The 23056-nt window shown below is 36.9% G+C and overlaps 1 protein-coding gene across 4 annotated transcripts in view; it reads left to right on the plus strand.

Annotated features, from left to right (window-relative positions):
- FAM83B (family with sequence similarity 83 member B) overlaps positions 1-21749 on the plus strand; it is a 57608-nt gene extending 35859 nt beyond the window's left edge. For all 4 annotated transcript variants that reach the window (XM_051777839.1, XM_051777838.1, XM_051777837.1 and 1 more), the window contains exons 3-5: positions 1303-1467; positions 10010-10134; positions 12204-21749. In XM_051777839.1, the coding sequence (XP_051633799.1) occupies positions 1303-1467; positions 10010-10134; positions 12204-14562 (2649 nt within the window). In that variant the 3' untranslated portion in view covers positions 14563-21749. The remainder of the gene's footprint in view (positions 1-1302; positions 1468-10009; positions 10135-12203) is intronic.
- Positions 21750-23056: the final 1307 nt, after the last annotated feature.

A 23056-nucleotide genomic window follows, 5' to 3' on the forward strand; every position in this document is an offset into this window, starting at 1 on the left:
ATATATGTCAACAGTACAACATCTCCATATGTATCTCCAAAATACCATTAGAGGGACATTGCTTCTCCCAATCAGACATTATCCCTATGGATTGAAGGGCGTCAGTAGCTGGCGTTCAGCGCTCTGGTCTTCTTGAACCAGGCTCTTCACCAGCTGAGGAAGTTTACTCCCAGTAAGAGTGCTGAATCAGTTCCAACCCTGAAGTCCTCAACTCCTCCAGCTCTTCAGTGTCTGCTTGCTGGATACTTTAGACTCTCGAGCCATTAGCTTTAGAGAAAATTATGAAAGATTAAGAAGCCCCTTATACAAAAACTTTATCTGAATTTTTTTTGATCCACACTGCAGTTATATTTTGATGGTTTAGTTTTTTTCCATTGTACTTGTATTGCTTTTTTTCCATTCCTTTCTCTTTCACTGAGCTTCCTTTTCCTCACATAACCAGTCACTACATACACCCATGTCATGGTTTAACCCCAGCTGGCAGCTGAGGTCTTCACACCCACTTGCTCACTCACTCCCTCAGTGGGATGGAGGAGAGAATTGAAAAGAAGTAAAACCTTGTGTGTGGAGATAAGAACAGTTTATTAATTAAAACTAAGTAAAATACAGTAATAATGTAAGGATACTATTGATGATTATAACAATAACTGTAATTAAAAGGAGAGAGAGAGAGAAATAAAACCCAAGAAAACAAGTGATGCACATTACAACTACTCACCACTCGCTGACCAATGCCCAGCCAGTTCCTGAGCAGCAATTCTCCTCTCACAACCAACTCCCTCCAGTTTATATGCTGACCATGACACTGTGGTATAGAATATGCCTTTGTCCAGTTTGGGTCAGTTGTGCTGGCTGTGTGCCCTCCTGCCTTCTTGTGCACCCACTTCTTGGCAGAGCGTGGGAAACTGAGAATTCCTTCACTTGGGTAAGCACTACTTAGCAACAACCAAAGCATCAGTTTGTTATTAGCATTATTCTCATACTCAATCCAAAACGCAACACTCTACCAGCTGTACCAAAACAAAATTAACTCAATTCCAACCAAAACCAAGACAACCCACAACACAATGTTTTGCCAGACTTTAGTACTTGTGACGAATGTCACACAAGCAATCACTTGACTTCTCAAAAAAATCCTGTGGTTTTGAAAAGCTTTCCATGTTAAGTGGTACCACATGGAAAGTAGAACTTTTTAATGTGTAAAAAAGATTAGTGTGTTAGCTTCTCAGTGCAACCTTCAGTGAAGAGTTCTATATATGGTTTATGCAATACAATAATTTGTGTATTTTCTGTTTTATTCAGGTCATTGCCATTGTTATGGATATGTTTACAGATGTGGATATTTTTAGAGAAATGGTGGAGGCATCTGCTAGAGGGATCGCAGTGTATCTTCTGCTTGATGAGTCAAACTTCAGTCACTTTCTGAAGATGACAGAGAAACAAGGCTGTCAAGTTCAGAGGCTCAGGGTAAGGCTTCCTGTTGCATGAACATTCACTTTATTCCTCCGCAGCCCACTGAAAAGTGACTGTTTTGAAAAAGTGATTATCACATACTGATTTTCAAATCACAATCAGATATAAATAGGTAAGCTCTCAGCAGAACTTTCTCTATGGATATTTTTTCTTTAGAAAGCATCTTTTTCATATTATTCATAAAATAATTTTCCATTATTGTGTATTTAGAAATACTGCATGTTTGAAAAACTAAGCCTTTTTTTCTTTCTCTTAAAGTTACCTTCAAATAAAGTCATAAAACTTATATAAATTATTAAATTGTGTAGTTCATTTTATGATCTTTTTCTTTAAGGTATGCATTAAAATACTTTAAGAGGCCCAAGATTCTATTTTATTAGTGTTTTCCTGAAAATCCGTATTATCATATCTGTGAACTATGTCTTAGAGAGTGTTACTTTTAGACATTAAATATGTAATTTTTGTCCTCTGAGAGATAACAACGTGACTAACGTTTACATTTTTCACAAGATGTCCTACACTGCCCTAATATTTAACAGGGATTAGAATACAAACCATGAACTGCACTGAACTGACATAAATGCTTCATAAATACTTCTAGATTTACTCTACTGCTAATAGTACTGAAAAAGTTCCAAAGATGTTGTCAGTCTCTTTGCAAAGCTCTGAGCACTGCCTTGGCTGAACTTCTGTATAGTTCCATTTGCATTTCCTTGCTTCTGTAACTAATCAAACCATGTTCATGCCAGGCAAAAATATTATAAAAGCTCTTCTTAGCAGCACCTATTTTAAGAACCCAGTCCAAAAATCAGATAGAGTTGTGGTGTATTTGTAAGGATAAAGAGGACTTTTTAGTAGGGAGCAAACCTGTATTTTATACCAATTTTTATTCTGAAGTGTTGACTTTAGTCCTTAAAAGTATCTCCACTCAGAAAAACAGTGCTTGTTTCTTGTGTATGAGTGTGTGGGATTGCTCTATGGTGGCATAATGTATGTACAGAGCTGTGGGAACTTCTGGAAAGAAATACCAAAACCATGTTGTTGTTCTATAAACACTAGTCGTGATTGCCTTATGAAATCAGTATTCAGCAATATTTGGCAATGGAACTTGAGATACTACCATTTGCTGATTACTTGGGTTAATTATGCTGTAGTGGTTGCAAAGTATGGTCTATGTCTATATATGGAATGGATTTCGTCCTTCCAAAGCAAAAGAAATTACAACCATGCATTTCAAGTGTTATCTCAAAAATGTCATAGTATGCATTTTCAAATTAATTCCATGAATTTGTATCTACAGCTTTTTCAAAAATTTAACTTGTTTTGAGTGGATTCGAGATTGTCTTTTTACTACAGTTTTGTAGACCTATAGGTATTTATACTGTGGTTGAAAGAATTAAAATGCATACATTAGAGTGTATTTTATATGGATTAGTCTGGAATCGAGAGGTTTGGACTTGGCCTCTTCAATGACATTGTATTTTATATGTTTCTGTTTTGTAATAGTGGGAGAAATAAAATACATCTTCACTCTGCAAGGTTTACTTAGAATGCTTTGAGTTTTATCAGAAAATAAAACATATATGCCAAAGAGCTAAGCAGTAATCCTGTTGTGTGCTGCGTTTCCAGTTTAGCTTGTAATAAAGTTGTTCAAATTAATGGTCTTCTCATCCAAGTGCTACTCCCAGTGACTGTTGCTCTGAGAATAGCAACTTACTACTCTTGCAGTAATTGCTACACCTTACTAGAGGATAAAGAAAAACTGGAGATGACTATAAAGAACAGTCAGTACTTCAGAGATGTTTTCTCCCTTTCCCTTTTTCCCATCCTCTTAAGGTTCAGTGAAAAAAGGTTCAGAAAAAAAAATAACATCTTCAACTTTTTGTACTCTTTGCTTTTGGTCTTCCCCTTCTGTTTAGTGAAGGCAAGAGGATAGAGTTGTATGGATCTATTTGTTTTCCTGAAGATGTAGCACCAGCAGCATCAGTCTTATTATTCTCTAGCATGATTTGGTTCAGTCTTAGAGTATGGCTGATGCTTCTTAGGCTATGCACTCATGATGAGTTTTTGTAAAGCTTTTCGGACCCTACACCTTCTCTCTCTCTTTTTCTCTCCCTCTGAATCAGTAAAAAATGAGATGCAATGATGAGCAAAACTGTATTTTTTAATTCATATTTGCAATTAAGTAGTCTTTTATATGGAAAAAAAGAGGATTTTATTCATAAATCTACATTAAATGTCTGCACAGCCAGTTTTTCTCATCTGTAGTCTGACTTCGTATCAAGGCATGTTTCCCTCTTTATTGAAAGATGTAATTGAAGAAATGAATAGACTATATTTTCTGTAATTATTTTGTGAATTCCATATAGGAGAATGTGAAATCAGAGGTTAACTAGGAGCTTTTTTAATCTTTCCTCTAGCATGTTTTCTTGTGGGTTGTTTACTTAATGTTCGCCTTAACATCACCAGTGGAACTCAGATAAATAATCATCTTCCTGTACTTTCCCATTTCTCTTTCCCTGGTTTCATTTGTTTCCTGACTGTGTTATATTTATCCTTAGTAATTACTGCATTTCTTTTTTTTTTTTTCTCTACCTAATATTCTTTTGATTAACTTTGTCACTGCTCTGACTCGTTCGGTCAGCAATTCCTTTGCATTGAAGATGAAGAGTTGTTACAAATTCAGACTTTTTTTCAGGTGATTTTTCAGAAACTAATAACTAAATTTTTTGCGGGTTTTTTTTTCTGCTACTGACAGGTGCTGCAGCAAACTGTGAAACAGATTTGAACTGCAAGACAACAATCCCCAGATCCATCAGAATGCTCAGTGTATTTTGGATTAGAAATGAAAAACCAATGTTGTAGGCAGTGGTGTTGCCTACAACAAGAAGTCGACCTAGCTCCTGACAAAGATCTGACACAGATCTTTGTGTTGTATTTGATATGAAGTGAGATGTGACGGAGGTTCTATGCCCTTCAGAAACCTATTTTTACTCCTCTGTCAATATTGAAAAATCATTTTGCTACAGAAGAATGTTGAAAGCAATTCAGCAGGAACCATTTATCTCCTGATACTCCTCTCAGTATTTTTAATGAATTGCAGGAAAGAGAAAATACAACCACTGAAGAATTGATTTTACTTTCCTTTTGTGAAGTCTGCTTCCAGATATGTATGTTTAAATGCATAGTGGGAGCTGCTCTTGAGACCTACTTGCAGCCTGTTCTTTCTCACCAGTGTTATCAAAATTATCAAAAATTTTACAGTACTTCCACATCTGAGTCAAATTTGGTTACTGAATAGTCATGCACAGCCTGATGTTGTATCTGCGAGCAAGCTTCTGTGGCAAGGGCCAGACTCCAGTCAAGTCTTGAGTGGTTATTGAATCAGATTCAGACAGAAGCAAACTTGAAAACTACTTAGCATTTGTACAGCACATATATATTTATATATATATATATATGGTTAATAGCTCCTTTTTAAACTGGCGGCTTTTACAAGTGGAGTTCCCTGGGGATCAATACGGGATCCAATGCTGTTTAATATCCTCATAAGTGATCTGGAAAATGGGATTTAGTATACAGTGACAAAGTTTACTAGTGATACCAAACTGAGTGGATACGTGGTCACTTCAGAAGGGAGATCCACCCTGCAGGAGGATCTGGATTAGCTTTAAGGGTGGGCTAACAAGAACCTTATGAAGTTTGACAAGGACAAGGGTGAGGTCTTGCACCTGGGAGAATGTAATCCAGGAGTGCTGCACAGGCTGGGATAGACCCAGCTGGGGAGTGGCTCTGTGGAAAGGGACCTGGGGCTCCATGGACAACAAGCTTAATGTGAGCAAGCAGTGTGCTGCTCCAGCAAAGAAAGCGAGCAGGATGCAGGGCTGCATCAATGAGGGCATCACCAGCAGAGATAAAAAACTCAGTATCCCACTCTACCCAACAACTGTCAGGCCACACTTGGAATACTGTGTTCAGTTTTGGTCCCCACTACTTAAAAAAGATGTGGACAGGGTGAGAGGGTCTAGAGAAGGGCCACAGAGATTATCCAAAGTCTGGGAAGCTGCCAGATGAGGAAAGGCTGAGAGAATTTAGTTATTTCAACCTTAAGAAGAGAAGGGGAGACCTTATCATCATTTTCCAGTATGGAAAGGCTAGCTACAAAGAGGATGGAGGCTCCTTTTTTACGAGGAGTCACATGGAAAAGACGAGGGGTATTGGGAACAAGTTACTCCTGGAGAGATTCTGGTTGAACACAAGAAAATTTTGTCACAATGAGAATAGTCAGCCATTGAAAAAATCTCCTCAGGGTAGTGGTGGATTTCTCAACTGGACACTTCTAAGATTCAGCTGCACAGATGTTGGGCCCTCTTGTCCAAACTGTGCTTTTGCCAAGAAAGGTTGGATCAGATGATCCTTGAGATATTCTGTGATTCTGTGACCTATTATATCTTAGAGGAGAGAGGCCCAGGATAATAAATAATATTAGCAATGAGGAACAATATGAGAAATTTGATTATTTTTCCTTTAAAACAGTTAGCTAAATATTAGGTAGACATGCATTTTCTTCTTTGGGCATATTCTTGACAGCAAGTACAGGGTCAGTAATTGAACACTGACAAAAACAATGTCTACAAATAAAAAGTGCTGAAATGAAATAAGTACTCACTGTACTTATTTGTCATATTGGAGAGTTTTTACTGATGAAAATAAATGTATAGTGGGGGTTATGTGGCTCTCTCTGAGATTATAGTGTACAGTTGTACATAAAAGGAGATTAGAGTTTGTTTCCCATTCATTGTTTAGGTGTCTTTTAACTGGATAGACCTGATGGCTATCCTGAAACTGCAGCCACTGGATGTTTTAAATATTCCCGAGTGTCCTACAATGTCCTTTTGGATGAGAGAGAAGAACTTCTTGTTTGGTTTCAAAAACCTCCATTAATAAATAAATTACTGCTTTACCCACAATTATGCAGTGGTGAGTGACACACTAGAGTAAGCAGGAGAGTCCTATAGCCTGAAGATGAAACCAGATAGGAAGGTGAAGCCCAGCATTTCATACCAAATGGGGCTTGTAATTCAGTATGTGTATATTTACTGCTTCTGATCCTAAGTGGAATGCATTGTAACAATATATCCTCAAAGATGGTCTGTATTTTGTGTGATTATTCAACGTATGCATTCCTGGCACATAATTAGAGGGTTTGAAGCTGGTGAAGAATGCCAGATGAACTGTGGAGGAAAAGGAAGTGTTATGTGAGGAAGGTGAGCATGATCTCTGCCACGTGTCATGTTCTCATCTGGTACCTACCAAGGGAGGAAAAGAGTGCAGGATAGAGGCATCAGGATAGAAAAGCTGCAGGAGGAAAAATACTGAAGAGGAGGAAAGCAAAAAGGAGAACAGAGAAAGCGTTGACTACAATTTAAAAAAAACAAAACACAAAACAACAAGAATTTAATGTAAATTTTACTCCTTTTTTAGATATGCCTACTTGAAATTATATTTCAATTTATGAGTACCTAAGGCAAAACTTTATTTTTTTTTTTATATAGTGTGGTAATTTGCAAACCATTAGCCTTGGTTGTACCTCCAGCATTCCAGATTCCCAAGTGATATCCTGTCCAATACCTATCAGACCTTGTCTCAGTAAGATTTGATGTGTTCAACTGACGTGTCTTTAGGTCGATGTTACTTGTTATGGTTATTTGAAAACATATAAGTTGACTCTCAAGTTACCTTTTCAAAGTATAATGTCATAAATATGATTCAATATAATTAAATATAAATCTGACATACACATACAATTATGTGGTATATAGAATTGGGTAAACCAAAGTAAATGCAAATTTCATTACTAACTAATGAAATTATTTTATAGTAAATAAGGCTTTACTATTATGGTTATCTTTAGAATGGGTAAATTCCAGTATTTTCTTATCTTCTTTTTCAGGAATTACTTTTTCCACAGTATTTATCTTTAGAATAAAATTTTCTTATTTAATTAGTTAAAGACTGAATAGCTGCTGGAGAAAAAACTTATTTTCTTCAATGGGCTTGTCTTGTTCAAAGTTAACAAAAACACTTTGGTAAAGTGGGAAAACTGACTTTCGTTGGTAAGAAAACTTCTAATTGGAATGCAGAAAATTGAAAGACACAATGCTAGATTGTCAAAAGTGATTAGCAGGTAGAGATGCAAACTTACATTCACCTCCCATTCAGTAGTGCAAATTGGGTTGTTACTTATTTGTTGTAGCTGTTTCTGAAAGTAGACCTAAGCATTCACCACCTGTATTTTCACTTCTAAAATTTTTACTTTTTAAAATTTTACAACACTTCTACATCCTACTTCTTTTATTTATCTAATTAAGAGATAAGCTTTGTTTTTAGCACATTTGCAAGACATTTAGTTCACAAACAAAAGTAATTCTTAAATGCTGTCTTTTTACATTTTAACTGAGTTGCATTTGTGTTCAAACACAACTTGACAAAAATGCTAAGTGAAAGCTCACGAAATGGTGAATAAAATTTAAAGAACTTGAATAGCTTGAGTTAAACCGTAAGATAGCAACACTGAAATATATACTGATTTAGAAAGTGTTACCTGGAAATGTGCTTTCATTTCATGGATGTTGTCTCCTAATTTTTTGAATTTTCTGTTTGGAAAGATAAAATTCATTGGATTGTAGTAGACATTATTCTTAAAACTCCTATAACCTTTATCTACTGGAACTTCATATGTTTTAGGTAAATGTACAGGTGCTCCCATAGACAATGAAGTCTTACGTAACTGTATTGCAAACTCAGTCATACTTTGTAGACTGGAATCTTAAATGCTCTTGTAAGTCTAAACATCTCTACAGCTTCCTGAGGATGGGAAGTGGAGAAGGAGATACTGATCTCCTCCTCCAGGTATCCAGTGACAAGACATGTGGGAATGGTTCAAACCTGCACCACAGGAAGTTTAGGAAGTTGGACATCAGGAAGCATTTCTTTAAGGAGAGAGTTGTCTAACACTGGAACACGCTTCTTAGAGGGGTGGTCAATGCCCCAAGCCTGTCAGTGTTTAAGAGACATTTGGACAATGCCCTTAATAATTTGCTTTAACCTTTGGTCAGCCCTGAATTCGTCAGGCAGTTGGACTAGATGATCGTTGCAGGCCCTTTCCATCTGAAATAGTCCTATCCTATTTATTTCATCCTCCTGATTTTGCTGAATTTACTGTATACATGATGTTTTCCATTTGCTTCATTAACAGCCCTAATTCACCTATACCTGACCTTTACAGAGCATGTCTGCTGTGATTTGCAACCTATCCTTGTAGCAGTCCTGTGAAGCAAGACATTCCTCTGTATTCACAAGTCTTACGTTGCACCATTTCCATATATACAGACTATGTAATAATCATATAGATTCTGTTTTCTTACTGCCAATGCTAAACTATGGATTTCACTCCCACTGGAGTACTTGTAAATTATCACAAATTAGTGTTGCTAGAAAAAAATATGGCAAGGCTAGAAACTAAAGTAAATATTGTTATCATTCACAGCTATATTCCAAGATGTTTTCATGTCTTGTGAAGCATTTTGTGTCTTCACAACCACATGAGGTAGATGCTGTAGGTTGGTTTGCATTGAATATAAATTTTAATTTTTCTATAAGCACCTCTGTGTACTAATTTCTTTTTTTTTCTACATCTCCATGAGAATTTTTTGAAAATTATTATTAGTACAGTTCATAAGGTGTAGTAACACTTCTTTAAATTTTTTTTATTTCTATGGGCTTAAAGAAACAAGTGACAGGAGAGAGAGAGAAAAAAGAATACACTGACTTAGCTGAATAAGTTTCATCAGTAGCCTGGGATAAAAATTAACCTCATTTTTGAGATAAAGTGGAAAATTTCCCAAGTACCATTTACTGAATTCACATGAGTAAAACATAAAGCTTAATAGAATTAAAAATTAACTGCTGCTAGAGTTCATGCTACCTATGCATGTTGTGTTAGCATCTCTGAATTTAGATAGGGAACCTTACTGCTGGTGAAACTTTGAGGGATTCTGGCACCATGTGACACCCTTCTCAGAGTGGGGTATATGTGTTTGTAGATACAGCAGCCTTGTTCAATTAAACTAAAAGAAATCCTGGCTCTTTAGGTGTTGTCTATGATTAGCTGAGATACTTGGAAATCTTATAAATATGTACAGCAGATGATGGAAAGAATTTTTTTTACAGCTCAAAACCTCTTCCCCTTGTTGAAGACTTCTTGTGCCAGAACCTCATTTCTGGAAGTGGTGGATATGGAAAAGTGGAATTTCCTTTTCTATGGCGTATGGAATCTCATCAGTCTTGAAGACAAAGCAGTGACTTGCCATTTTGAGTCCCTAGGCAGGAAGTTGGATCAGAGTTTACTTCCCCGCAGAGTTTATTAATATGTAATAATGTAGCTTTTCTCCTACTGTTCCTCTGAATTTCAACCCCCTACATGCTAATATGGACTATAGTAGACCAAGTAAAGTATTTTGATTGTCTTTTTCAGAACATGAGGGTGCGGACAGTGAAAGGACAAGATTATTATTCTAAAACAGGAGCAAAATTCCATGGAAAAATGGAACAAAAATTTATTCTTGTTGACTGTAAGAAAGTTGTATATGGTTCCTACAGGTAAGATCAGTCACTGAAGTGTCCATAGCAAACCTGTCATCTCAGCACTACTGCTATAGCAAATTTGGTCTTTTTCCTATTTGTAAAAATTCTTGCAGGGAAGCACATGCGTTCATTTGATTATCTTTTCTGTAATTTAACAGGTTACCAAAGATACTTCTTGCTAACTAGCCTAACAGGTCCTCTCTTCGTTTTTCACAAATAACAAATAAGGCACGTAGGTTTTGCCAAACCTGAAGACTTGCTAAAAAGGGAGGAAAATCCTGATTTGTCTTATATTGCCTGAATTGTTCTTGTTTAACATTTGCTTCAGAAAAGGCCACCAGAATTATTTTTTAAGCTAGCTTGGATAGTTCCTCCACATAATAATCTTCTAAAGATAACATTACTGACTGACTGTGTGGCACTTAATGGTGGTCAAATTCAGAATTGCCCAAGTCTCTCTTTATGTTTGACTTTCTTTATTCTGCGTTCCATTTTATTTCCAGTGTATGTGTGCAAAGCGTAGGCTAGAAGAATTTACAACTTTGCAGAGCTGGAAAAAAACTATGTTTTAACTCACACAATATTAAATATTTTCCTTCTTTTCATGCTACACTTTTCTCCTTTGGCCCACTGAATTAGTTTCTGCCAGCATAGTGTCTGGGTACCAGATCTACAGCCACTGCCTTTCATAGATTTCCACCACTGTAAGCTTTTGAAAATATGACTTTTTATTTCCTTCGAGATTCAGCCCCAAATTCAGACTGACATGTATAAATGATAGTGGGGTAGATGACAAGTTCATAAATTAATCAGTGTAAGACAGTGCAGGGAGAGTCTTGACATCTACACACAGTGTTAAGGTTTGTGAGAATGCAATAGTTTTTCTCATTTCATTTTCAAAAACAACGCTGCTTTAAGGCCTTGTACCACAGGCAGTGGAATCATCAATTTCTGTAGAAATTAAGCTTGTTTAGTAAAATAATATAGTTATTTATAACAGGAAATATGAGTCTTTCTGAACTGTCACTTTGAAGTCAATTTAAAGTTTGGGGGTTTGTCTCAAAGATTTTGTATTATTCTTAATTGTGAAAATCAATAGAAAAAAATTTATGCAACATGATTTCATTTAATCTCAACACACTATTACTTCCTGAAAAATACAAAAATAGCAAGAAAAAATTACAGCAGCAAGCTATTTTTGTCAATACAACAAACCTATTTTCTAATATCCAGATAAAAAGTGCGAATAAAATAAGTCCATTGATTTAATTTTTTTTCTAGCTTTTTTCATGAAATTAGGATTTCAAAACAGGTTTTTTCGTTGTTGTAATTTACAAATTGCATGCTTTACACACCATGATATTAGTTTTGTTGCTACATCCTTAATGTACATATTAATTTATTTTATTTCATTTTGTAGCTGTAAAATACTTACAGATACTTAGCTTTGAGCATGTGTTCCATCTTTTACAACAGAGGAAAATTTACTTCATCAAAGCATTATTATTGCAATAAAAGAAATGTTCATATCCAATTCAATGTGCATAGTAGAAAATGTAAACTTTTTAATGATTCTGAGCTCCATCTTTTTGAAAATACGTTTAGAATTAAGTACATTAAAAACTGCTGAAGCAGTCCTGTATATTTTTTCAGATGTATTTTTTTTTCACAACATAACCACACAGTAACATTCTCTGACTGAAGACTAAATATAGTGGGTATAGTTAATCCTGCCTTAGTCTTTGTAGAGGTGATTTTTTCCATTAGCTATTTGTACTTCCCTGTTCTACATTTGTGAATACTTTCTTAGAATACTTTTTATAAGGGCAGTTATAAGGGTAGTTATAGACTCATTCCTGCTCCCACTGAAAGCAGTGGAAAGTTTCCAGCTGAGTTTTATTGGTATTAGATTAGACCTTCTGAGTCTAAATTACATTAATCATTACCAACATTTATTTGTTTATGTATTTAGAAAGTATTTTTACAAACCCCAGGTTTGTGCAAAAGCTTCCATAGCAAGAAGCACTAGTGTAATACTTAAACTCAAAAGAACTGCATCTAATGGTCGTTTGTTCTTCTTTCAGCTTTATGTGGTCATTTGAAAAAACCAACCTCAGTATGGTTCAAGTTATCACAGGACAGCTTGTGGAATCTTTTGATGAAGAGTTCAGGACACTGTATGCCCGTTCTTCTGTTCCTAGCTCATTTGCTCCAGAACTAGTGCGGGTAAACAGTCGCAGGACACTCTGGGATAATGATACATACCAACACTCAGTGTCTTCTTTGGCTTCAGTTTCTAGCCAAAGAAACCTTTTTGGTAGGCAAGACAAGGTTCACAAGATAGATCCTGTTTGTTGGAAAACTCGTGGAAGATATGCAGTAAATGAAATAGATAAATATGGCTTGAGAAATCAAGCCTATAATAAGCAACCATTTCATCCAGGTTTTAATGTGCAAAATCCAATCCAGCAGTATCAACCTAGTGAAAAAAATGAGCACTGGAAGAGACATAGTTATGCTGGGGAGAAGCCAGAAAGGACACCTTACCTGTTGCTCAACAGAGCTATTAACAGAGCCAACAATCCATCCAATACTTGGAAAATGCCATCTGATAGCCTTAGTATTGTTTCCTCATTACGAGGAGGATATGCAAATAACTACAATATTCCCCAGCAAAGTTTTGCTGATCAGTTTTCACGACCGAAAGTAAATCTTGCAGAAAGAAATTCAATTGTGCGGAGGTCTTTTAACGGGACAGATAATCACATCCGCCATCTGCAGCAAAGGATGCCAACTCTCGAACACACAACAAAGTCATTCCTACGTAACTGGAGAATAAAGTCATATTTGAATGATCAAACAGATTATCCGGTAGAGTCTAATGGGTCAGCTGTGGGTGACAGATATGATAGCTATGACACAGCTGAAAATATGAAAGCTCATGCACTGTATTCTCATTCTCGCTTGCGATCGTCGTTGGTGTTTCAGCCAACTTTACCTGAACAGCAGGAAGTAAGCAGCTGTGCAAGTTCTTCAAATTCAACTATAATTGGGTCAGAGGGAAGTGCAACACCTAAAGGGACATCTAATCATGCTCCAAGTGTGGAAAATGGAACAGACAATATTTCAGAAGACCTTAGCACAAACTTCCCTCTTAAATCAGATGCACCAAAAAACCACAGAATTCATATTGCAGACAGCACAAAACCTCCCATAAATTCAAATGCAACTGGTGACACATCACTTTATTTGTACACAACACTGTGTACAGACAAACATTCAGAACATCTGAAGAACCTTCAGAATGAAAATGTGCTCAAAAGGAGAAGTTTTCCCATGTTTAATTCAAAGTCCATATTGGACCCTGGTGCCAACAAGCATGCATCCAATTATGTTTACAGCACATTGACTAGGCATAGACTTAAGCAGCCAGTTGGTCCAAAACTTCCAGAAGACATGCTGAAGAGTGCTAAAAGTTTGCACAGTGTGGCCAATCACTTGCCACAGGAGGAAAAGAACCTGAAAGGAGAGCTAAAAAGCCCAACTGCTAGCAAGGCAGTCTCTATGGCGGTTCTCACTGAAGTGAGCAAGGAGGAGTCTAGTAAGGATTGCACATCAAAGAAAGAAAGTAAAAGTTCCCCAAGTTTTCTAAAGAAAGGATCCCAGAAATTGCGGTCATTTCTTAATCTCACACCAGACAAGAAGGAAAACTTGTCAAAAAACAAAGGTCCTGCCTTTTACAGGATGTGTAGTAGTTCTGACACACTGGTTTCTGAAGATGAGAATCAAAAACCAAAGATTTCTGAAAATAAGACAGATTCTTCCCCAAGGAGAAAAAGAAACACATCAGCAAATTCTCAAGGGAGCTTGAACAGAAGTAAAGAAGATGTCACTGGTAGCCCAACAAAGTCTCCAAAGTCTCCAAAGTCACCAAAATCTCAAAAACCTCCATCTGATGAAAGCAATAAAATGTGTCCTCTCTTGTGCCCCCTGGAAAGTAAGTTCATCGAAACTGCAGGAGATGCATCTACCCCAAGATTTAACACAGAACAGATTCAGTATCAAGATATGAAGGAAATCTCCACAAATACCGCTTCTGAAAGTGCTCCTGTTTCTGCACTTCAAAGAGCAAGTTCGGTGACACCACAGCTGGCAAATTCAAAACCCCAACAGGAGCTGAGATCTCGTTTGAGTGAAAGGCGTGTTTATAGTCGCTTTGAGCCATTTTGTAAGATGGAAAATGCTAGCCAACCTGCAGGAAATGCAGCCAACAGCAGTTCACATCTATCAGATATCAAAAGCAAGACCTTAGGGAATAATTATGGCAGGAGTAATCACATGGCCAGCTACAACTCAACTGCTTACCATCCATTGCAGCCTAATGAAAATAAGCTGAGAGGATTTATGCAAAAGTTTGGGAATTTCCTACACAAAAGCAAGTAAAACTTTTGTTGATTATGTTGAAATACGGCAAGACTAGCAAAGCTGAACGTAATCTTAACTGGACAAAGACTAGTGGCCAACTTTTATACAGCTTGCTTGGGTTTCTTCTTGGGTTTAGGACATTGGAATGAATGTACATATTTTTAAAAATAATTATCCTAGAATTGTTATACTTTAATCTTTACAGAAATTCTGTGTCCAGAAGTTGCCTCAAGGAAGTTGTTTATACTGTTTTTAATGTAAGATTAATTTTATATGTTTTCATATGAAGAAAATACATTCCAGCATATTGTAAGATTAAGCATGGGGCAAAAAAGATTCAGTATGTTTTTAAACTTCAGATAATACTGTTTCCAAAGATTTGCTCTATAAAATAGGATAGCACTATGAATAGCGAATTGTATTTTTTCAGCATTTATGTACACTTTCAAATGATAAACACAATGTTAATGCATTGTATGTTACTTTAAACTAATTTTTGAAAACCTCTTTTAGTTTTCATCTTGTTAATAATTTACCCCATAGCATCTACTGAACTGTTTGAGCAGCAGATGGATCTATCTTACTTTATTGAATTTTCCTTGTAGTATGATATTTTTCTGAAATACTTGGCATACAGATCTGAAAGTGACCTTAATCTGAGCTTTCACAGACTTGTTTACGTGGTTAAACTAGTGTGAATGTTGAATGAACGTTAAAAAACCCTATTTATAAAAAAGGTGCCTTGAACATAACTTGCAACTAGTTTAAATTTCAATGGATTAATTGCATTTGTATAACATGCCAGTATTCTGTAGAGTATTCTAAAAAAAAGCTTTTTTGTTATGTTTTTCTATTTGATGTTTAAAAAAATTGTCTATGGACTTCCATTTCTCAGGTGAGTTTTTGAGTTTCACATGCAACCATCTGTTTTAAATGTTGCCAGATATATTTGCAACTATGGCTTTAATACCTTATTTTTTAAATAAAATGAGAATTCTTAGATTAGGTGTACAAGGGAGATTACAAGCTCAATCCTGCAATGCAACCTTATGTCAGGATGAGTATTACGGGCCATGAGCAATCAGGCAGCTTAAACTGAGATTCATAAATGTAACCACAGCAAACAATAAGGCACCTTTGCTAAGCCAAAGAAAGTATCAGTGAAGGGGATAGTGGCAAATGTTTAACTTCAGTGAAGGTATTTAGACTCCTAACTGCAGTCTGAGGGACACATTTTGTTTATCCGAGCCTCTGTATCATAACAAATTTCCCAATAATAGGTGACTACAGGGTAGTGCTTACAAAAAACACAGGCATGGGGTTATGTTTGGGCAGCAGCATGGAATCCACTTCTTGTCTGCAGTGTGCATCCAGGGCTTACGCCCTCGTGGATGTGGAGTTTGTGTCTTAGAAGGACTCCATAACCATTTACCTGACAAATATTCTGTGACAGTTTTGTTCCAAATTCAGATTTTTGGGAAATTTCACTGCTGAAGGCTCAGAATTCTTATACAGGGTCTTTGTGTTCCAGGAGCATGTTTTAGGAGACAATTAGATCTGAAAGGTCCCACAGTGTTCTATGGAAGAGGTCTTAGCTTCGTTCTTTAGAAAGAAATACCAAAAGGGCATTTCATGCATCAGCTGGGTGAAGTTCATTTGTCTTATTTGCCTGTGACCCTAGGAAAAGATTCTGTACGTAAATCTACTTCTCACTGAGAAACTGCTCTAGTTCTTATGAAGTCACTGTAGTTATTGATTTCAGTAAAGCAGTGTCAGCTTTTTATTCAAACTGTTTCTCGGACAACTTTATTAGGCTGATACATCATAGCAGTAACTTTCACTGTGGGGATAGTATTTATTTTTGAGGCTGACAGTCCTGTGTCTCGATCTTCTGCTGGAAGTTTAGGTCTCCCCTTTACCTGTGATCACAGAAGATTTTATGAATTTCTTGATGAACACTGGCGACTTTGTTCACTCCTTAATGAAACGCTGTAGTTAATATTTTTCCCAAATGAACATTTGTACTTATATATGCTATCCCAAGCAAGGTAACATTTTCAGTCCCTAGACAAGGAGTGTCTTAGTACTCCAGGCATGTTTCCAACATAGGCACAACATACTTCCACACCTATGCAGCCAACAGCAATGCCCTACTGTACTTTTTAAAACTCTTAATATTTTCTAACTGGGCAGACAATTACCCAGGATAGTACCTGAAGTGACAATGCAGGTGGTGCTAAAAATGGTGGGGGTAGGTTTTAGGAGGATCTTTAGTTTTCCCTCATACTCTTACAATCTCTGACATGCGCCTGTAGGCAGAACTATATTTGAGGAGGAAATGAGGGAGGGAGAACAAGGGTCTTGGGGCAAGTTTTGAAGTGACATTGCTTTCCATTTTGTAATAAACTTTGGGATATCTATACTGATGCAATTTGGAAATATTTTACTGTATTTTTCAAAACAGATTGCTAATTAGAGAATGCTGAAATGGCAGATATTTTAATTTACCAAGTCTTCTATGTTTATTTATATTGCTATTTTGTACCTGCACAGAAGATTTAAGGGCCTTTAGTGAAGAGCCTGCTCATAGACTTGATAATGTAAAAAAAAAATCTCAGTGGAACTAGCTTTTTTTTTTCATTTTCAGATCTCTTTTCAAAGATCCCACATAGGAATGTTGCTACATTAAGGCTTGATCCAAGGTTAATTGAAATTAATTCCACAGACCTCAGAGGAAGTAGGATCAGACACTTAATTGCTGACATCACTATTTTTAGAAATGTTACAAGACCCAGTGGTGCTTAGGGAGCACAAGGCTTTGTCTGACACAATGGGAGGAGAGGTCTAATGCCCTGCCAGCCATTACAGCTTTGAAGACTGGGAAGGACTCTGGGGAGGTCCACAGGTGCTGCAAGGACCAAGTGTTCATTTGTTCCTTCCAGAATGTGTGTTAAAGGTGGGAAAGTGCTCACCCAGTACTGTCTGCTTTGCCTCCTGTCTCTGTGGAAACCCAGTTGTCGACAAAATAAAAGCAAAAATAAGGGAAAAAAAGGATACTTGCATCAGCAAAGAAGAAGGATATGCAGATTTCTAGAGGGAAAAGTAGGGTTTATATTTTTGAATGTCTTTTTCCCAAAGCTTGTCTTGATGTTTCTGCTTTTCCAAGGAGATGCATTTTATTCAGTGTGCCCTAAATGTGCTTTGCACATTGCAAGTTTCACACCCTGCACGCAGCCAATGCACTCCCAGTTTTGTAAGGCTGTGAAGTAATGGCTGTTGCGGTGCGTGATGGTCATTTGGCCATATGGCTTGGGAGTTGTGAAACCCATAAAAAATGTTGCATCATTTCCACATTAAATAAAACTCCATTAGCACCGTAATAGATCTCTGAGGGTGGCTGTGCAAAAGCTGATCAGAATTATACAGTGCTGAGAGTGGCCCTCGGGAGCACCATCCGTAGTAGAGGGCAGTGCAGTTAGGAAATCTGGGCTCTTCATACAGTGCCCCTTCAATTTGCATCATAAATAAACCACCCCTACATGCAGTCATAATACCCAGTGGATAAATTGCTTTGTTTCTTCAGCCTCATAATAAACAGCTTTTCCTGCCTCTCAGATTGCAAAATCGTTGATCGTTCTCTTATTAATTACCTTGCATTGCACTCTTTATTCATGCTAACAAACATGAATTAGATGTGAAGAAAGATTATAAATTAAGAAAAAGCAAGTTTCCAGCTGTCTAATAAATGAGGGTAGTAGTATTTGTTACAAACCTTGAGAGAAACAAAAAGCTTGTCAGGCAATAGGTGTTCATGCATAGCTGAAAAATTATTATTCAGAGAAAACAACAGTTTGATCATTTTTCAGCTTTCTGAAGAGTATTTGAAAATGTGATTTATAAGACATAAGAAAAATAATACTAAAATCTGTTGCAAGACAATGTAAAAATAAAATTTAAATTGGCTCTACTAAACTGTATGATAAATACATTTTTTTTTCATTTGTGGGTAAGCTGTAAAACCAACAAGTAGCTTTGCAACTGTGTGAGAGATCAGTAAGGTTACTGTGGTACTTACTGTAATTCATTCTTCATATCAATCTTGTACAGCACAGTGCGGTATTTGGGGTTTTTTTAGTTTGTTTTCATTTAAGTCAGAAGAGTTAGAGCAACATAAAGGTGCAGTAGTTCACGGGTAATTGAAGCATGTTCCTCCAATTTTGTCTTCACTTGCATAAGTACATATTCCATTAGCACCCCAGTGACAAGAGAGGAGATTGGAATGTTCAAAAGACCGTCTTGCCATTTCTCTCCTTATCTCAGAGAGGTGCTTACAGATAGATGTCTGGGTACTTTTCTTTAGGGTCTGAAATTTTTCATAATTTTCAACTCTAAGAGTTACAGTTAGGTCTACATTTTTCACATTCTGACATGATGCCAAAGATGTTGCATGTTCTGAGAATGCTTTTCTGTATTGAGAAACAGGATGGAAGAAAACATTTGCTCTTGGAGAGCTCAGAATAGAGCTACTTTGCTGTTAAGCAAAGCTAGTAGTTCTGAGTTTTGTTTTAGTGATGCTGACAAGTTAAGTGATTAAACGTGTGCTCCAGACCTTTCACCAGTTCTGTTGCCCTTCTCTGGACACACTCCAGCACCTCAATGTCTTTCTTGTAGTCAGAAGCCCAAAACTGAACACAGTGTTTGAAGTGTGACCTCACCAGTACCAAGTTCAGGAGGATGATCATTGCCCTGGTTCTGCAGGCCACAATATTGCTGATCCAGCCTGTCCAGATCCTTCTGCAGAGCCTTCCTACCCTCCAGCAGATTAGCACTCTCAGCCAACTTGGTGTCATCTGCAAACTGACTGAGGGTGCACTTGATCCCCTCATCCACATCATCAGTAAAGATATTAAACAGGACTGGCCCCAGCACTGAACCTTGGGGAACACAATTGTGACTGACAACCAGTGGGAATTCCATTCACCATCCAGACATTTTTTTACCCAGCAAACAGTGCACCCATCCAAGCCATGAGCAGCCAGTTTCTTCAGGAGAACGCTATGGGAAATGGTGTCAAAGGCTTTCTAAAGTCCAGGCAGACAACATGCATAGCCCGTCTCTCATCCACTAAGCACACCACCTTGTCAAAAGGAAACCAGGTTCAAGCAGGACCTGCCTTTCCTAAAGCCATGCTGACTGGACCTCATCCCATCTGTCCTGTGCATGCTGTGTGATAGCACTCAAGACGATCTGTTTTATAACCTTCCCCACCACCAAGGTCAGATTGAAAGGTCTGTAGTTTCATGGATCCTCCTCCTGCTCTTTCTTGTAGATGGAAATCATATTTACCAACTTCCAGTCACCTGCAACCTCCCCAGTTAGCTGGTAAATGATTGAAAGGGACTTGGTGAGCACTCCTACCTGCTCCCTCAGTACACTTGAGTAGATCACATCCAGCCCCATGGACTTGTGTGTTTCCAAGGGGTGGAGCAGGTAGTTCACCATTTCCCCTTGGATTATGAAGGCTTCATTCTGCTTCCTGTCTTTCAGATCAGGGGGCTGGGTACCTGGAGAGCAGTTGGTCTTACTAGTAAAGACTGAGGCAAAGAAGGCATTAAGTACCTCATCCTTTTCCTCATCCTCTGTAACTGTTTCCACCCACATCAAAGAAAGGATAGAGATTCTCCTCAGAATGCTGGTGTATTATAGAAAGCTTTTTTATTGTCTTTTATAGCAGGGGCAAGATCAATTTTCAGATGGGCTTTGGCCTTTCTAATTTTCTCTCTGCATAGCCTCACATCCTTGTACTCCTCCTGAGTAGCCTGCACCTTCTTTAAAAAGACATAAAATCTTTTTTTTTGCATATATATTTTTGCAGACTTTTATAAAATATCTTTGTGTATTTCTGGATGAGGATCTGGTTTACTAAAAATGACTTGACATCCCTTCAGAAGAAGCTTCTGTGAAGGCTATGCATCTTTCTAGCACCGTATATATTAACATTATCTAAAAATTAGATGGGTAAGTCCAAAAGATAGTTGAAGGAAAAAAATAATAATTTCTGATGAAAGGGCCACAATACATGCTTATTTTGATAGTGTTGCTTCCATATATAAATGCAGCTGGGAAAAAATTGCTTCTTTCCAGAATACATAACATTTATGACAATTAAAGTAGAAATATTTGTAAGACTAAGCACCAGTGGCAATATTTTATTGTGTTTGAGAAATGACTGCAGCTCATTAATTAGTATTCAAACACAGGACTCTTACATGTCTGTTGTACATTGTCTTCCTTGCCTCATTTAGCAATCAACATTGTCAAAATTCAGACTGATTGTCTACAGCTTCCTAAGCTCTTGAATATTGCTCTAAAAAACTGTTCCAACGAGGCATTAAAAATATGCTTAGCTTTATAAACTAGGCAGTCCCAGGATAAAGCATACCAGGCATATGTGTTTTGTTAGGTTTTGGTATAAAATAATGACAGTGTAGTCCTAGCTGGTGTATTTTAGGTAACTAGTGACTTATATAGTTTTGAGTCATGTTGATTTTGACCCATTTGGACATCATATCTGATAACGTTTCTTTCAAATGTCACATATGCTGGTGTTAAAATATCATTATTCTGATTTCGGAGTTTAGATCAATCTTCTTTAGAGCAGGGTTTGTGGATCCCTGATGATCTGTAAGATTTCAAAAGGGAAATGAATGTGGTTCAAATTACTAATAAAACAACCAGACAAAACTAAAAAACATTTGAAAATATTTCCACATACAGCAAAGGAAACAAGTAAAATCGGAGGACGAAGTCAGAAGTGAATATTCATAATGTACATTTTACCAGTTGAAAGTGAAAGCTGGTGTACCAACACTGCAGGAAAAACAATAATCAGGTGCTCTTTGAATAAAAGAATCTGAGAGGCACTGATCAAGATGATGCAAAAGAAGCATGAGAGATACTACAAACGCACAAGACCCAGAATGGATATTCCTGGGTAACTTTGGGGGATAGGGAGCATGGGAAAGGAATTCCATCAAGTTGTTTTCAATACTGACAAACGTAAAAGACTGTGCTGGTTTCATTTAAAACTACTTTATATGTAAATCCTTTTTTTCCTAAAATGGAATTCCTGGATTACATAGCAGCTGTGTTACGGATATACTGTGTATGTATAGATACAACCCAAAAATTGTCTTAAAATAATTTATTACATTTATTTTTTACCAAATAAAGTGTTTCTTTTAAAGCTCAGCTTACTTCTGTGTTTGTTTTTTCACTGGCTCATACTGTTATTACATTTCTCATTTCAAAATTTAGAATATCTTTTAAAAAATGCTGACATCAGAAATGTTGAGTTAAATCTTGTAAACTGTGGTCTCAAAGCTGCTTTGTGGCAGCACCACTGTTTGCAGAACTGCTGCACCTTCTGTGGGATCAATAGTCCACATAAACCACAGTGAAAGGACCAAAGCCAACATCACTAATTTAAAATTTATGGAATAAAATATTGGTATAATATAGTGAAGGTAAGTTGGAGTCACAAATGAAGCAGGGTAGGGTACACAGTGTTAGTGTACTATGTTTTCTTTCAGAGCCTAGTATCACTTCCTTGCTCAGATATTTTGTGTTTGTTTGCCTTCTGATTAATTCTGCCTTGCTAGTGGTATCAGGTTTAATAGTCTTTTCTTTTTCCTCATCTTCCCTATTTACATGGAACTTCCTTCAGAAAGCAGTTTACCTACCTCTTGCATTGTAATTGCTACTGAAAAAATAATTTCCATCACATGGATTGCAAGAATTATCTTCAGATAACTCCATATATGAGTACATGCTACTACAGAATAGTTCATGAGAATTAGATTTTGAGTCCTGAATATTTGCTCCGTGCCTTTGAAAACCCGTATAAAATGTAGTAGCCTTTCTGAACATGGTCTATATTTAGTCATAATGGAGGAAGAAAATGAAGAGGAAGAGAGGAAGTTTGTACTTTTAAGTGCAAAAGGTAAAGGTTATAAAACATTGAGGTGGTTACTCATTTACCACATATGAGAACTTCCGTGGCTGATGTTATGGTGTCGTGTCTGCAGGCACCTATGCACATACCTGTACACATAATACTGAGGCTCCTACTTGTTCAGGAACTTCTACTTACATGGTAATTTAAGTAAAATTCATCTCGGTTAATTGAGCTCAAGTCTTTTCTCAGTTCCCACACACAGAAGTCATTATAAAATTACTACTTCATCTCCTTTCCTTCATATTTTCCTCACTAGGACAAACCTAAATTTGCCCTGCCAGCAACTCTGTGTGCAACATTTCATCATTGCTAGATAAATATTAAAAAAAACCAAACAACAACAACAACAAAAAAACAACAACAAAAAAATTAAAACCAAAAAAACCCACCAAACTTTTAATTTTTGGGACATATCAATTGGATTGAGAAGGAAGCTATGCCTGTGACTTAAAGAAGACAAGACTAATGAATATATGAGTAGGGGATTTCTGGCAA

This window comes from Manacus candei, unplaced genomic scaffold (genome assembly GCF_025592945.1).
Source record: "Manacus candei isolate 608988 ecotype Guabito, Panama unplaced genomic scaffold, ASM2559294v1 h1tg000011l, whole genome shotgun sequence".
NCBI lineage: Eukaryota > Metazoa > Chordata > Aves > Passeriformes > Pipridae > Manacus > Manacus candei.